We start from the raw sequence: 15,487 nt of genomic DNA, 5'->3' as shown, positions 1-15,487 counted from the left end.
CCAGGGAAGCCCACAGCTAGTATTTTTAAATACTAGTATTATTATTGATGCGATAGAGTTATGTCAGACATCAATCAGCAGCTTTTCCTGTATGTCTTGACTCTCTCCAGTCCCACTCCAGTTCTCCAGCTCTCTCCTACCACCCTCTCCCTGCAATCGCCACCACAAGCCCTCCCAGACCCCTTTAATGCCCACCTTCTGCAGCTCCTAGTCCCTCCCATGGCCCCCTGCCTGCCCCCTGAAAGAGCCCAGTTTTGGAGGTAGGCTGATCTCTCTTCCGGAGGGCAGGGTCACCGTGCTTTCAGTTGGGTAAGTTGGCTGGAAAGAAACTACTGCTGGGAACCAGAGCCGAGGTCAGAGAGTTGGTGGTCCAGAAGACCCTCACCCGGGGGACAACTGAGGTGCCAGATCCATGGAAGGTGAAGAAGGGAAGGGTATTTGGTCAAAAGAAGCCGCAGACCTGTATGAAAGTCTACTTCCATGTCTACAGATTTTTTACAACTCTATGAGTTTTTGTACTTGAAATATAATGATTTCACTGATTTTTGTTTTGTAGATGCTGAATATTTTAGAAATGGTATTAGTGCTGGCATTTCCATACTACGTGAACGAAATACTGAAACAGCAGTATTATGCTTCTGCTTCCTGACTGCTCTCCCTCACCTAGAAGGATGTATATGAACGGGTAAGATATGTGATCCCCTCCTGAGAGGCTGTTTGTCCTGGGCCATCCATTCCCCAAAAGTGAGTCTCACAACCTATAACTAGCAAAGTACTACTGACGGATCACATTTCAAGTGGTCCTGCTTGAAATGGGGCTGCCCTGGAACCTTTGTTCATTTTTTTGAAGTATATGACACAGAAGCAATGAATTAAGTACATGGTACAGAACTAGAGAACTGGGGAATTGAGAATATCTTTTTCTTTTCTTTTCTTTCTTTTAATTCCAAGTCAACATTTCCTAAATGTGGCTGTGACTGGGGACAAGAGGCATCACACAAACACCAAGGAGGAAACCCAGGAGCCCCTGCCTTCGGGCCTGCCTGCCACCACGTGTTCCTGTACCTTCCGTGGGCAAATCTGGCTCCCAGCATCACCGAATGCTGACGCACACACAGCTGCCTCATCTCACCACGCACAATACTGCTACCCGGAACCAGACACTGCCCCGGACCACACAGACAGCCGATGTCAGGTTGACTCCAGTCTTTATTTGTGAAGCATTTTCTTTTTTTTTTCTCTGTTTTTTCTTTTAATTAATTTTTATTGGACTACGGTTGCTTTACAATGAAGCATTTTCTTTGTATCACTCACTTTCTCACTTGTGAGGCCCTCTATGGGGCCCACAGAGTCACACATTCTGTGTGCTATTTGTTTTTCAAGTGTAGATGGTGGCAGTTAATAAACGGAAATAAATAAGCCACTACCACCTCTTCTTTAAAATAAGCTGAGGGAGACCTTCAAGATGGCGGAGGAGTAAAACGTGGAGATCACCTTCCTCCCCACAAATACATCAGAAATACATCTACATGTGGAACAACTCCTACAGAACACCTACTGAACGCTGGCAGAAGACCGCAGACTTCCCAAAAGGCAAGAAACTCCCCACGTACCTGGCCGTGTGGCTGACAGGGTCTTGGTGCTCCGGCTGGGTGTCAGGCCTGAGCCTCTGAGGTGGGAGAGCCGAGTTCAGGACACTGGCCCACCAGAGACCTCCTGGCCCCACGTAATATCAAACGGTGAGAGCTCTCCCAGAGATCTTCATCTCAACGCTAAGACCCAGCTCAATTCAAAGACCAGCAAGCTATAGTGCTGGACACCCTATGCCAAACAACTAGCAAGACAGGAACACAACCCCACCCATCAGCAGAGAGGCTGCCTAAAATCATACTAAATTCACAGACACCCCAAAACACACCACTGGACATGGCCCTGCCCACCAGAGAGACAAGATCCAGCCTCATCCACCAGAACACAGGCACTAGTTTCTTCCACCAGGAAGCCTACACAACCCACTGAACCAACCTTAGCCACTGGGGGCAGACACCAAAAACAACGGGAACTACGAACCTGCAGCCTGTGAAAAGGAGATCCCAACACAGTAAGTTAAGCAAAATGAGAAGACAGAGAAACACACAGCAGATGAAAGAGCAAGGTAAAAACCTACCAGACCAAAAAAATGAAGAGGAAATAGGCAGGCTACCTGAAAAAGAATTCAGAATAATGATAGTTAAGATGATCCAAAATCTTGGAAAGAGAATGTAGAAAATACAAGAAACGTTTAACAAGGATCTACAAGAACTAAAAAGCAAACAAACAATGATGAACAACACAATAAATGAAATCAAAAATTCTCTAGAAGGAATCAAGAGCAGAATAACTGAGGCAGAAGAATGGATAAGTGACCTGGAAGATAAAATAGTGGAAGTAACTACCACAGAGCAGAATAAAGAAAAAGAATGAAAAGAATTGAGGACAGTCTCAGAGACCACTGGTTCAACATTAAACGCACCAACATTCGAATTATAGGGGTCCCAGAAGAAAAAGAGAAAAAGAAAGGGACTGAGAAAATATTTCAAGAGATTATAGTTGAAAACTTCCCTAATATGGCAAAGGAAATAGTCAATCAAGTCCAGGAAGCACAGAGAGTCCCATACAGGAGAAATCCAAGGAGAAACACACCAAGACACATTAATCAAACTGTCAAAAATTAAATACAAAGAAAACATATTAAAAGCAGCAAGGGAAAAACAAAAAATAACATACAAGGGAATCCCCATAAGGTTAACAGCTGATCTTTCAGCAGAAACTCTGCAAGCCAGGAGGGAGTGGCAGGACATATTTAAAGTGATGAAAGGGAAAAACCTACAACCAAGATTATTCTACCCAGCAAGGATCTCATTCAGATTCAATGGAGAAATTAAAAGCTTCACAGACAAGCAAAAGCTAAGAGAATTCAGCACCACCAAACCAGCTTTACAACAAACACTAAAGGAATTCTCTAGGCAGGAAACACAAGAGAAGGAACAGACCTACAATAACAAACCCAAAACAATTAAGAAAATGGTAATAGGAACATACACATCAATAACTACCTTAAATGTAAATGGATTAAATGGTCCAACCAAAAGACATAGACTGGCTGAATGGATACAAAAACAAGATTCACATACATGCTGTCTACAAGAGACCCACTTCAGACCTAGGGACATATACAGACTGAAAGTCAGGGGATGGAAAAAGATATTCCATGTAAATGGAAATAAAAAGAAAGCTGGAGTAGCAATTGTCATATCAGACAAAATAGACTTTAAAATAAAGACTATTACAAGAGACAAAGAAGGACACTACATAATGATCAAGGGATCAGTCCAAGAAGATATAACAATTATAATATTTATGAACCCAACATAGGAGCACCTCAAAACATAAGGCAAATGCTTACAGCCATAAAAGGGGATATTGACAATAATACAATCATAGTAGGGGACTTTAACACCCTACTTCCCAATGGACAGATCATCCAAAATGAAAAGAAATAAGGAAACACAAGCTTTACATGATACATTAAACAAGATGGACTTAATAGATATTTATAGGACATTCCACCCAAAAACAACAGAATACACTTTCCTCTCAAGTGTTCATGGAACATTCTCCAGGACAGATCATATCTTGGGTCACAAATCAAGCCTTAGTAAATTTAAGAAAATTGAAATCTTATCAAGTATCTTTTCCGACCACAACGCTATGAGACTAGATATCAATTACAGGAAAAAAATCTGTAAAAAATACAAACACATGGAGGCTAAACAATATACTACTAAATACCCAAGAGATCAATGAAGAAATCAAAGAGCAAATCAAAAAATACCTAGAAAAAAATAACAATGAAAACACAACGACCCAAAACCTATGGGATGTAGCAAAAGCAGTTCTAAGAGGGAAGTTTATAGCAATACAATCCTACCTCAAGAAATAAGAAACATCTCAAATGAACAATCTAACCTTACATCTAAAGCAATTACAGAAAGAAGCACAAAAAACCCCCCCAAAGTTAGCAGAAGGAAAGAAATCATAAAGATCAGATCAGAAATAAATGAAAAAGAAATGAAGGAAACAATAGCAAAGATCAATAAAACTAAAAGCTGGTTCTTTAAGAAGATAAACAAAATTGATAAACCATTAGCCATACTCATCAAGAAAAAAGGGAGAAGACTCAAATCAATAAAATTAGAAATGAAAAGGGAGAAGTAACAACTGACACTGCAGAAACACAAAGGATCATGAGAGATTACTACAAGCAACTCTATGCCAATAAAATGGACAACCTGGAAGAAATGGACAAATTCTTAGAAAGACACAACCTTCTGAGACTGAACCAGGAAGAAATAGAAAATATGAACAGACCAATCACAAGCACTGAAATTGAAACTGTGACTAAAAATCTTCCAACAAACAAAAGCCCAGGACCAGATGGCTTCACAGGCGAATTCTATCAAACATTTAAAGAAGAGTTAACACCTATCCTTCTCAAACTCTTCCAAAATATTGCAGAGGGAGGAACACTCCCAAACTCATTCTACGAGGCCACCATCACCCTGATACCAAAACCAAACAAAGATGTCACAAAGAAAGAAAATCACAGGCCAATATCACTGATGAACATAGATGCAAAAATCCTCAACAAAATACTAGCACACAGAATTCAACAGCACATTAAAAGGATCATACACCATGATCAAGTGGGGTTTATCCCAGGAATGCAAGGATTCTTCAATACATGTAAATCAATCAACGTGATACACCATATTAACAAACTGAAGGAGAAAAACCATATGATCATCTCAATAGATGCAGAGAAAGCTTTCGACAAAATTCAACACCCATTTATGAAAAAAGCCCTGCAGAAAGTAGGCTTAGAGGGAACTTTCCTCAACATAATAAAAGCAATATATGACAAACCCACAGCCAACATCGTCCTCAGTGGTGAACAACTGAAACCATTTCCACTAAGATCAGGAACAAGACAAGGTTGCGCACTCTCACCACTCTTATTCAACATAGTTTTGGAAGTTTTAGCCACAGCAATCAGAGAAGAAAAAGAAATAAAAGGAATCCAAATCAGAAAAGAAGAAGTAAAGCTGTCACTGTTTGCAGATGACATGATACTATACACAGAGAATACTAAAGATGCTACCAGAAAACTACTAGAGCTAATCAATGAATTTGGTAAAGTAGCAGGATACAAAATTAATGCACAGAAATCTCTTGCATTCCTATACACTAATGATGAAAAATCTGAAAGAGAAATTAAGAAAACACTCCCATTTACCACTGCAACAAAAAGAATAAAATATCTAGGAATAAACCTACCTAAGGAGACAAAAGACCTGTATGCAGAAAATTATAAGACACTGATGAAAGAAATTAAAGATGATACAAATAGATGGAGAGATATACCATGTTCTTGGATTGTAAGAATCAACATTGTGAAAATGACTCTACTATCCAAAGCAATCTACAGATTCAATGCAATCCGTATCAAACTACCAATGGCATTTTTCACAGAACTAGAACAAAAAATTTCACAATTTGTATGGAAACGCAAAAGACCCCAAATAGCCAAAGCAATCTTGAGAACGAAAAATGGAGCTGGAGGAATCAGGTTCCCTGACTTCAGACTGTACTACAAAGCTACAGTAATCAAGACAGTTTGGTACTGGCACAAAAACAGAAATATAGATCAATGGAACAGGATAGAAAGCCCAGAGATAAACCCACGCACATATGGTCACCTTATCTTTGATAAAGGAGGCAAGCACATACAGTGGAGGAAAGATAGCCTCTTCATAAGTGGTGCTGGGAAAACTGGACAGGTACATGTAAAAGTAGGAAATTAGAACCCTTCCTAACACCATACACAAAAATAAACTCAAAATGGATTAAAGACCTAAATGTAAGGCCAGACACTATAAAACTCTAAGAGGAAAACATAGGCAGAACACTCTATGACATAAACCACAGCAAGATCCTTTTTGACCCACCTCCTAGAGAAATGGAAATAAAGACAAAAATAAACAAATGGGACCTAATGAAACTTAAAAGCTTTTGCACAGCAAAGGAAACCATAAACAAGACCAAAAGACAACCCTCAGAATGGGAGAAAATATTTGCAAACGAAGCAACTGACAAAGGATTAATCTCCAAAATTTACAAGCAGCTCATGCAGCTCAATAACAAAAAAACAAACAACGCAATCCTAAAACGGGCAGAAGACCTAAATAGACATTTCTGCAAAGAAGATATACAGATTGCCAACAGACACATGAAAGGATGCTCAATATCAGTAATCATTAGAGAAATGCAATTCAAAAGTACAATGAGGTATCATCTCACACCAGTCAGAATGGCCATCATCAAAAAATCTACAAACAATAAATGCTGGAGAGGGTGTGGAGAAAAGGGGACCCTCTTGCACTGTCAGTGGGAATGTAAATTGATACAGCCACTATGGAGAACAGTTTGGAGGTTCCTCAAAAAACTAAAAATAGAACTACCATACGACCCAGCAATCCCGCTACTGGGCATATACCCTGAGAAAACCATAATTCAAAAAGAGTCATGCACCACAATGTTCATTGCAGCTGTGTTTACAATAGCCAGGACATGGAAGCAACCTAAGTGTCCATCAATAGATGAATGGATAAAGAAGATGTGACACATATATACAATGGAATATTACTCAGCCACAAAAAGAAATGAAATGGAGGTATTTGTAATGAGGTGGATGGAGTTAGAGTCTGTCATACAGAGTGAAGTAAGTCAGAAAGAGAAAAACAAATACAGTATGCTAACACATATATACGGAATCTAAAAAAAAATGGTTCTGAGGAGCCTAGGGGCAGGACAGGAATGAAGACGCAGACGTAGAGAATGTATTTGAGGACACAGGGAGGGGGAAGGGTAAGCTGGGACGAAGTGAGAGAGTGGCATGGACATATATACACTACCAAATGTAAAATAGATAGCTAGTGGGAAGCAGCCACATAGCACAGGGAGGTCAGCTCGGTGCTTTGTGTCCACCTAGAGGGGTGGGATAGGGAGGGTGGGAGGGAGATGCAAGAAGGAGGAGATATGGGGATATATGTATATGTATAACTGTTTCACTTTGTTAAACAGCAGAAACTAACACACCATTGTAAAGCAATTATACTCCAGTAAAGATGTTAAAAAATAATAATAATAAAATAAGCAAAAAGCAGCCACTTTAGAATGTTGCTTTTATACACCATAGCCCTTTGCCCACACATATGATGTCCCTGTGTAATTCCTTTTGCACTACACTGAACACCCCACCGAGGCAGCCCCCATGTCCTGTACGTGTGTCCATCCCCAGTGGTAGCAGGCACATGACATACATTAGGCGCCCAAGACTGCTTACTGGAAAATAGTTATTAGGGCTTATGATATGCCAGGCGCTAGGTACTCTGACAAGTAAGGCCTTTCCATGGTTTCTCCCATTTAATTCTCACAGTACTGTTATCATTCACATTTATAAATGAGGATGCTAGGCTTACAGAAACTAAGTAATTTGCCTAAGGTCACGTAGGTAGTAGGCCAGAGTTGAGACTTGAACCCAGTTCTTTTTGACTAAAGCACGTGCTCTGAACTGTATGCTATACTGCCTCAGCTACTGCCAAGGCAAAAAAATTTAACACATAAAAACTCATATAGTGTGAGACAGACAGACACACAGACACACACACAGGAATATTATTCATCCATAAAAAAGAAGGCAATCCTGCCATTTGCAACAACATGGGTGAAACTAAAGGGCATTTTACACGAAGTGAAATAAGCCAGACAGAGAGAGACAAATACTGTATGGTATCATTTATATGTGGAATCTAAAAAAACAAGAAAGCCAATCTCACAGAAACAGAATAATGGTGGTTGCCAGGGGCTAGGGCAGGAACAGGGGAGGAGATGGGGAGATATAGGTCAAAGGGTACAATCTTTTCAGTTATAAGTAAGTTCTAAGGAGCTAAAGCACAGCATGGTGACTATAGTTAATAACACAGTATTAAATACTGGGAACTTGATCAGAGTACATCTTAAGCATTCTCAAAGCACACAAAAAAGAAGTTAACTATGTGAGGTAATGGATGTGTTAATTAACTTGATCTTTGTAATCATTTCACAATGTATATCAAATCATCATATTGTACACTTTAAATATATACAATAATGTCGATTATCCCTCAGTAAAGCTCGGGGAAAATCCACTTATTGTTCATTACTATCATTTAAAAGTGGTTAAGCTCAGAAATAAACCCATGCATATATGGCCAATTAATTTATGTAAAGGAGGCAAGATCACACAATGGGAAAAGGACAGTCTCTTCAATAAATGGTGTTGAGAAAACTGGATGGGCACATACAAAAGGATAAAACTGGACCACTATCTTACTTATCATACATAAAAATTAACTCAAAATGGATTAAAGACCTGAATGTAAGACCTAAAACCATAAAACTCATAGAAGAAAACGTAGGTAGTAAGCAACTTGACATCAGTCTTGGCAATGATTTTTTGGATCCAACTTCAAAATCAAAGGCAACAAAAGCAAAAATAAACAAATGGAACTACATCAAACTAAAAAGCTTCTGCAGAGCAAAGGAAACTATCAACAAAATGAAAAGGCAGCCTACAGAATGGGAGAGGTATTTGCAAACAATGTATCTGATAAGGGGTTAATGTCCAAAATATACAAAGAACTCATACAACTCAATATCAAAAAAAAAACAAAACACCACCAACCCAATTAATTAAAAATTATTGGGTTAACCCAATTAACCCAATAGACATTTTTCCGAAGATGACATACAGATTGCCAACAGGCACATGAAAAGATGCTCAACATCATTAATCATCAGGGAAATGCAAATCAAAACCACAGTGAGGTTTCACCTCACACCTGTCAGAATGTCTATTATCAAAAAGACAAAACATAACAAGGGTGGGCAAGGATGTGGAGAAATGGGAATCCTTGTGCACTGTTGGTGGGAATTTAAACTGGTGCAGCCAGTATGGAAAATTGTATGGAGGTTCCTCAAAAAATTGAAAATAGAACTACCATATGATCCAGCAGTTCCACTTCTGGGTATTTATCTAAAGAATATGAAAACACGAATTTGAAAAGATTTATGTACCCCCATATCCATAGCAGCCTTATTCATATTAGCCAAGATGTGGAAACAACCGAAGCGTCCACAGATGGATGAATGGATAAAGAAGATGGGGTATATACGCACACAGTGGAATAGTACTCCTGTAACCGAGCAGGACCCTATGGGGCCTTCCCAGGACGGACCCCTCCCCGATACCCTCTGTTTTAGCCCCTCTCTGAAGGACCTAGATAACAGTATCAGATGCGCATTTCCTGAGCTGTCTTGCAGATACTAAAACCACCACCAAATGGAAGTAACCAACTACCTGATGACCAGGAGCACACAGCCCACAGACCCACTGGAGCCTGAGGACTGATCATGTGACACTGCCCTGTTACCTCACCATCAACCAGTCAGAGACTTGTGCACAGGCAGATTACATACTCTGCGACTTCCCTCCCTCACCTGGCCTTTAAAAACGCTTTCCTGAAACCCACCGGGGAGTTCAGGTGTTCTGAGCACTAGCTTCCCTGGACTCCTTGCTTGGTAAGGAGTTCACCCTGCAGTGAACGCTGCACTTCCCTTCCCACAACCCGGTGTCAGAAACTGGCTTTACTGAGTGCAGGCAAACGGACCCAAGTTCGGTTCGGTAACACTCACACGTTAAAAAAAAATGGAATCTTGCCATTTTCAACAACCTGGACGGACCTTGAAGGCACTATGCTAAGTGAAATAAGTCAGACAAAGAAAGACAAATGCTGTATTATTTCACTTAGACTTGGAATCTAAACAAACAAAGCAAAGCAAAGCAAAACAACAACAAGCTCATAGATAAAGAGACGGTTTAGTGGCTGCCAGAGGGGAGACGGGATAGCGGGTGGGTAAAATGCGTGAAGAGGGTCAAAGGTACAAACTTTCAGTTATAAAATAAATAAGTCACAGTGATATAATGCACAGCATAGTGACTATAGACAGTAAAACTGCATTGCGTATTTTAGTTGCTGAAGCTGCTAAGAGAGTAAATCTTAAAAGTTCTCATAACAAGAAAAACAAAATTTGTAACTGTGTGGTGACAGACAGTGACTAGACTTACTGTGATGATCATTTCACAGTGTATGTAAGTATCGAGTCATTATGTTACACACCTGAAACTAACATAATGTTACATACATGTCAATTATACCTCGGAAAAAAAGTAGTCAAAAAAACATGAATCAGGTGCTTCCCTGGTGGCGCAGTGGTTGAGAGTCTGCCTGCCAATGCAGGGGACACGGGTTCGAGCCCTGGTCTGGGAAGATCCCACATGCCGCGGAGCGACTAGGCCCGTGAGCCACAGCTACTGAGCCTGCGCGTCTGGAGCCTGTGCTCCGCAACAAGAGAGGCCGCGACGGTGAGAGGCCCGCGCACCGCGATGAAGAGTGGCCCCCGCTTGCGGAAACTAGAGAAAGCCCTCGCACAGAAACAAAGACCCAACACAGCCAAAAATAAATAAATAAATAAATAAAATAAAATAAAATAAGGTACTGCTTACTTTAAAAAACAAAACAAAACAAAACATGAATCAATATATGAAATAGCTTTAGCATTTTAGGTTAAAATCCAAGATACGAAGAAATATAAACCTTAATTTCTAATAGCATTGTATAACAGGAAAAAATGCCACAGAAATCACAAAAGGTCACACAGTAATTTCACCTAATTTTCTATATTTCTATAATAACTAATTTCTGAAGAGGTGATGAGCAGCTGGTATTTAAGACTTATATTTGCTTATCAAATGTTAAGAGAAAGGAACTATAGAAGTTGCTCACTTAAGTATCTCCATTCAGAGACCACAGTCATGGTAACCTATATTTTAACACCAGCAACTTCTTTTTCAGGGTCAAAAAGAATTAGGGCTCATTAGAACTATTTTATTCAGCAGCAAGAAAGGGTAGATTAGAAGTCAGAAAAATTGGCTTTTAAGCTAATTGAATTGGTGGAAAAATTGTTTAGCTTCTCTGGGCCTCCAATTTCTCACCTAGAAACAAAGCAGTTGGCTAAATAATTCATAAGGCTTACTTCAGCTCTTAACATTTTATGATTCAAAGAGTATTCACAAACTGATAAAACAGAGAGGCTTATCTTTTTACAATTTCTAAATCAGCAGATGAAAACAGAGTTCACTGCTAGCCTCCATATTAAATTTCCATGTAAACCCGTTTTGAAGACGCATCCACTTTTTTGAAAAGGATTTTGGTTTTATTTATTTATTTATTTATTTATTTATTTATGGCTGTGTTGGGTCTTCGTTTCTGTGCGAAGGCTTTCTCTAGTTGTGGCAAGTGGGGGCCACTCTTCATCGCGGTGCGCGGGCCTCTCACTATCGTGGTCTCTCTTGTTGCGGAGCACAGGCTCCAGACGCACAGGCTCAGTAATCGTGGCTCACGGGCCCAGTCGCTCCGCGGCATGTGGGATCTTCCCAGACCAGGGCTCGAACCCGTGTCCCCTGCATTGGCAGGCAGATTCTCAACCACTGCGCCACCAGGGAAGCCCAGGATTTTGGTTTTTTGAAGTAATCAGAAGTCTTACTAAAAACACAATATTGTGTCTAGCATTGATCATCTGTTATTTAACGAAGGAAAAAAATCTTCCTTCGTTAAATAAACCGATTTAAATGCCTTGCTTTTGGAAACCACTACTGACCTCCAAAAGCCCTACAGGGTACAGGGAAATACTGCCTAAAGGTCAGTGATGAATCTGCTAAATTGGCAAGGACTTACCTCAAATGTGTCTGCTATGCATGGCTTCACTGAATATAATAACCAAATAATCACTCTGTTTTCTGACATCACTCAAATTTTTACATAATCCACAGATGGGGGATCCTAAAAAGCCTTGCATACATCCCAAGCCAGTCTACAATCAAACTGAGGAGCCAGGCCAAGGGTGGCAGGCAGGAACCCGCAGTTCTAACGTACAGTGAGAACCAGGTCAGGGACACGTGACACTTTCACACACGTAATCCCAAGTCAGAGGTAGCCTGTAGGGTTCAGGCAGCTGACACATGATGACTAAAGTAGGCTAGCTGTTCGATGAAGACAATTAGTAAATGATCCTTTCCTCGGTGTCAAAACCAAGCTGCAGGGGGGACTCGGGCACGTCTCAGCCTCGTCCAAAGAGCCCCCACTGAACGCCAGCCAGCCAGCTCCATCTGGAAAGACGGGTCATGTTGCCAGAGCTTCCGAGTTTCAAGAAAAGCCAGAAGTACACTTTATGTGCCTGGACTCTTTAAAATTGTGGTAAAAGACGTATAAAGTTTACCATCTTTAACATCTTTAAGTGTACAGTTCATTAGTGTTAACTACATTCACATTATTGTGCAATGAATCTCCAGAGCTTTTTCATCATGCAAAACTGAAAGTCCTAGAGATGATCATACTAAGTAAAGTAAGCCAGACAGAGAGGGACAAATATCATACGATATCACTTATATGTGAAATCTAAAAAAACGATAAAAATGAACTTATTTATAAAACAGAAATAGACTCACAGACATAGAAAACAAACTCATGGTTACCAAAGGGGAAAGATGGGGAGAGGGATAAATTAGGAGTTTGGGATTAACATATACACACTACTATATACAAAACAGATGAAGAACAAGGACCTATTGTATCACACAGGGAACTATACTCAATATTTTGTAATACCCTATAAGGGCAAACAATCTGAAAAGGAACATATATAGATATAGATATATGAATCACTGCGCTGTACACCTGAAACTAACACAGTATCGTAAATCAACTATACTTCAATTAAAAAAATAAATAAAATAAAGTCTATACCCAATAAACAACAACTCTCCATTTTCTCCTTCCCCGGACCCTGGCAACCACCATTCTACTTTCTATGAGTTTGACTACTTTAGATACCTTGATTTTTTTTAATGTTGGCAACTAATTAAAATTTATACCGTTCTGGGTGACTACCCATTTGTGACTGCTTGTGATTACTCAAAGCACTTCAGTGTTTCAAAAATGCAAAAGCCAGCTGATAAAACACAGGTATAGCACTAACATCAAAGTCAAGGACAAATTTTAGAGTTCAGATGTGCTTTTCTTGCCCTTACTTGTACTCTGAGAAAAAGATTAAAGCTTTGAGATATGCTTTACACAAATTCTCACCATGCCTGCTTGATGTAAGAACCACATGAGGTAGTCTTCCTGAATGTCCACAAGACTGGAAATTTCAGGAATATAAAATGTATCATATTCCACATGCGTCACTTTAAGATTTACCTGATGAAGAACAAAACAAGGACAACTAAGGCCCAGGCAACTGGTAAACGGCTTCCCATAGAACATCTCAGTAGATCATTTTACCCTACTATCCCTTAATCCTTCCCCCCTCTGGCTCTTCTCTATGCTCACCTTGTATAACTTCTCCAAGAGCTTGAGCACTGCTGTAACATAATTGTTAAACAGTACAGGAATTAAGAATGTCTTTCTTCCTCTCAGTAGATAAACGACTGCACCTTTATAGAGGTTTACCAGCTTCATGAAGTATTTTGGGCATACCTGAGACCACCAGTTATCTTTAGAAAGAAAGGAAAGACATATTTCAACATGTGACCTTCATCAAGTATTGATGTCTTCTGCCTACTAGCTAAAAACTGCTCCAGCTAGAAGATAAGCATTAGTCTAAAATACAGTTTCCCAAAACTAACTTTAAAAAGAATCCATTAAAGCATTTCTGGAGAGAGTGGCAGCTGTACGAGAATCCTGGAGCTTAGTTATAAAGCTTTATTTGATTTGTTCCTCAAGGACTCATCCAGAAGGCTAATCTAAAAGTTCAGTTCCAAGGGCACATGTGGACAAGATGCTCGGGCACGTATTTCGGGCAGGAGCATTCACATATCCTCGTCCCTTCAGCCCTCTTCTCACCCACCACCTAAGTCCTGTAAAAAAAAAACCCCAAACTTTTAAAAGTCAGGTAATATTCCTTCAAAGATTGCTATCTCTACCTCACAGTCTATTAGAACACCTGAGAAAATATGCCCCAAAGGGCTTTGGAGCTTAAAAAAAATTAAGGACTAACATCTTACAGTGCTTTCATGATTATCTGTAGAATGGTTCCACCTTCTACAAAAGGTGGAAGCAACATGGAAAAGCCAGTGATTCCCTCCTGAGCCACACAGGTCTCTTTACTCACGGGGAGACCACACTCAAGTAACGTCCTAGTCCTTATGGAACGCAGAAGTTACTGAGCTGCAGTGAATACCTAAAAAGAAGTTACCAGGAAAAAATAAAATAAAAGGAAAAAGCCAGGTGACAGACGTTCTGCATTTGATTAATAAAAACATCTCAGGCTCTACTCCCATGAGAGACACTCTCCAATTCACTGAGGAACGGAAGGTTCTTATCTCAGCAAAGTGTCCGTAGCCTGCAAAAATCAGTGTGGACTCAACTGTCCTAAAAAAGAAAAACAAAACAAACATTTGGTAAGTCTCCATTAAGGTCATTTTCTTCCTCTCCTTTTCTGGAGACCGGTGTATCACACCCCAACTGTTCATTTCACTCCCACCCCCTAAATTAGGTATAAGAGAAAAAACAACAGATGGACACTAATTCTGAGGCACTATTAACCACTAGCAAGTGTAGGAGGAGAAAAAAATAAAGTCTAATAATCTAACTTTGTGAATATTTAAAAATCAAGATTAGTTTGGCGTAAATCATTTCAAATAACCTAAATAATGGTTCGACTTGTTTAAACTGCAAATTAGAAATTAACAGCAAAGAAAGAAAAGTTTAAGTGTTAAGGATATTAAATGGCAACAAATAGATTCTTGCATGTCAATCCACCAGGAGCCAATGGTCACACGAATAAAATAAAAAGCACAAAACCTCTGGTATTCAGTGTAGCAAATCACCTAAGACTTTGCTGGGGTTTGTATCCAGCCGCAGAATGGCCATAGCCAGGGGAATAGTCAACGTTATGTAATACTTAGAATCCTGGAGCAGGGGAAACTCGGGCAGTATTAAGTAGATTCTCATTGCTTCAACATCTGGTGGTGAACTTGACAACTGAGGAATCAGGCAACTTTCAAAGCTATTTAAGATCTGCATGAGAGAAAAGAGTATTGAGAAATTCAAACACACCTGAGATCTAGTTACCTGATCTCTAAATTCATAAACTATTTGAGAGACTCTCAACTCTCATTCATTATGTACTCAAGACCCTCTATGAGCCAGGCACTGGTCTGGGCACTGAGGATACATCAGTGAAAAGAAAAGCCAAAGGTCTGCCCATGCAGACCTTACACTCTGGG

General features: G+C 39.9%; 1 protein-coding gene across 9 annotated transcripts in view; it reads right to left on the bottom strand.

The window, feature by feature from the left end:
* HERC3 (HECT and RLD domain containing E3 ubiquitin protein ligase 3) overlaps window positions 1–15,487 on the bottom strand; it is a 143,051-nt gene that overhangs the window by 58,836 nt on the left and 68,728 nt on the right. For 8 of the 9 annotated variants that reach the window (XR_009008308.1, XM_057546392.1, XM_057546395.1 and 5 more), the window contains 3 exons: window positions 15,089–15,278; window positions 13,590–13,753; window positions 13,344–13,457 (listed from right to left, as the gene is read on the bottom strand). The exons of the other annotated variant lie outside the window; for it this stretch is intronic. Coding sequence is in view for 7 of the 8 variants with exons in the window: in XM_057546392.1 (XP_057402375.1) it covers window positions 13,344–13,457; window positions 13,590–13,753; window positions 15,089–15,278 (468 nt within the window). In the remaining variant the exon portion in view is untranslated. The remainder of the gene's footprint in view (window positions 1–13,343; window positions 13,458–13,589; window positions 13,754–15,088; window positions 15,279–15,487) is intronic. 9 annotated transcript variants of the gene reach the window in all.

Source organism: Balaenoptera acutorostrata, chromosome 5 (assembly GCF_949987535.1).
Source record: "Balaenoptera acutorostrata chromosome 5, mBalAcu1.1, whole genome shotgun sequence".
In the NCBI taxonomy this organism is placed as follows: Eukaryota; Metazoa; Chordata; class Mammalia; order Artiodactyla; family Balaenopteridae; genus Balaenoptera; species Balaenoptera acutorostrata.
The sequence above is the reverse complement of the archived record's forward strand: the minus strand, read 5'-3'. Positions and strand labels throughout refer to the sequence as shown.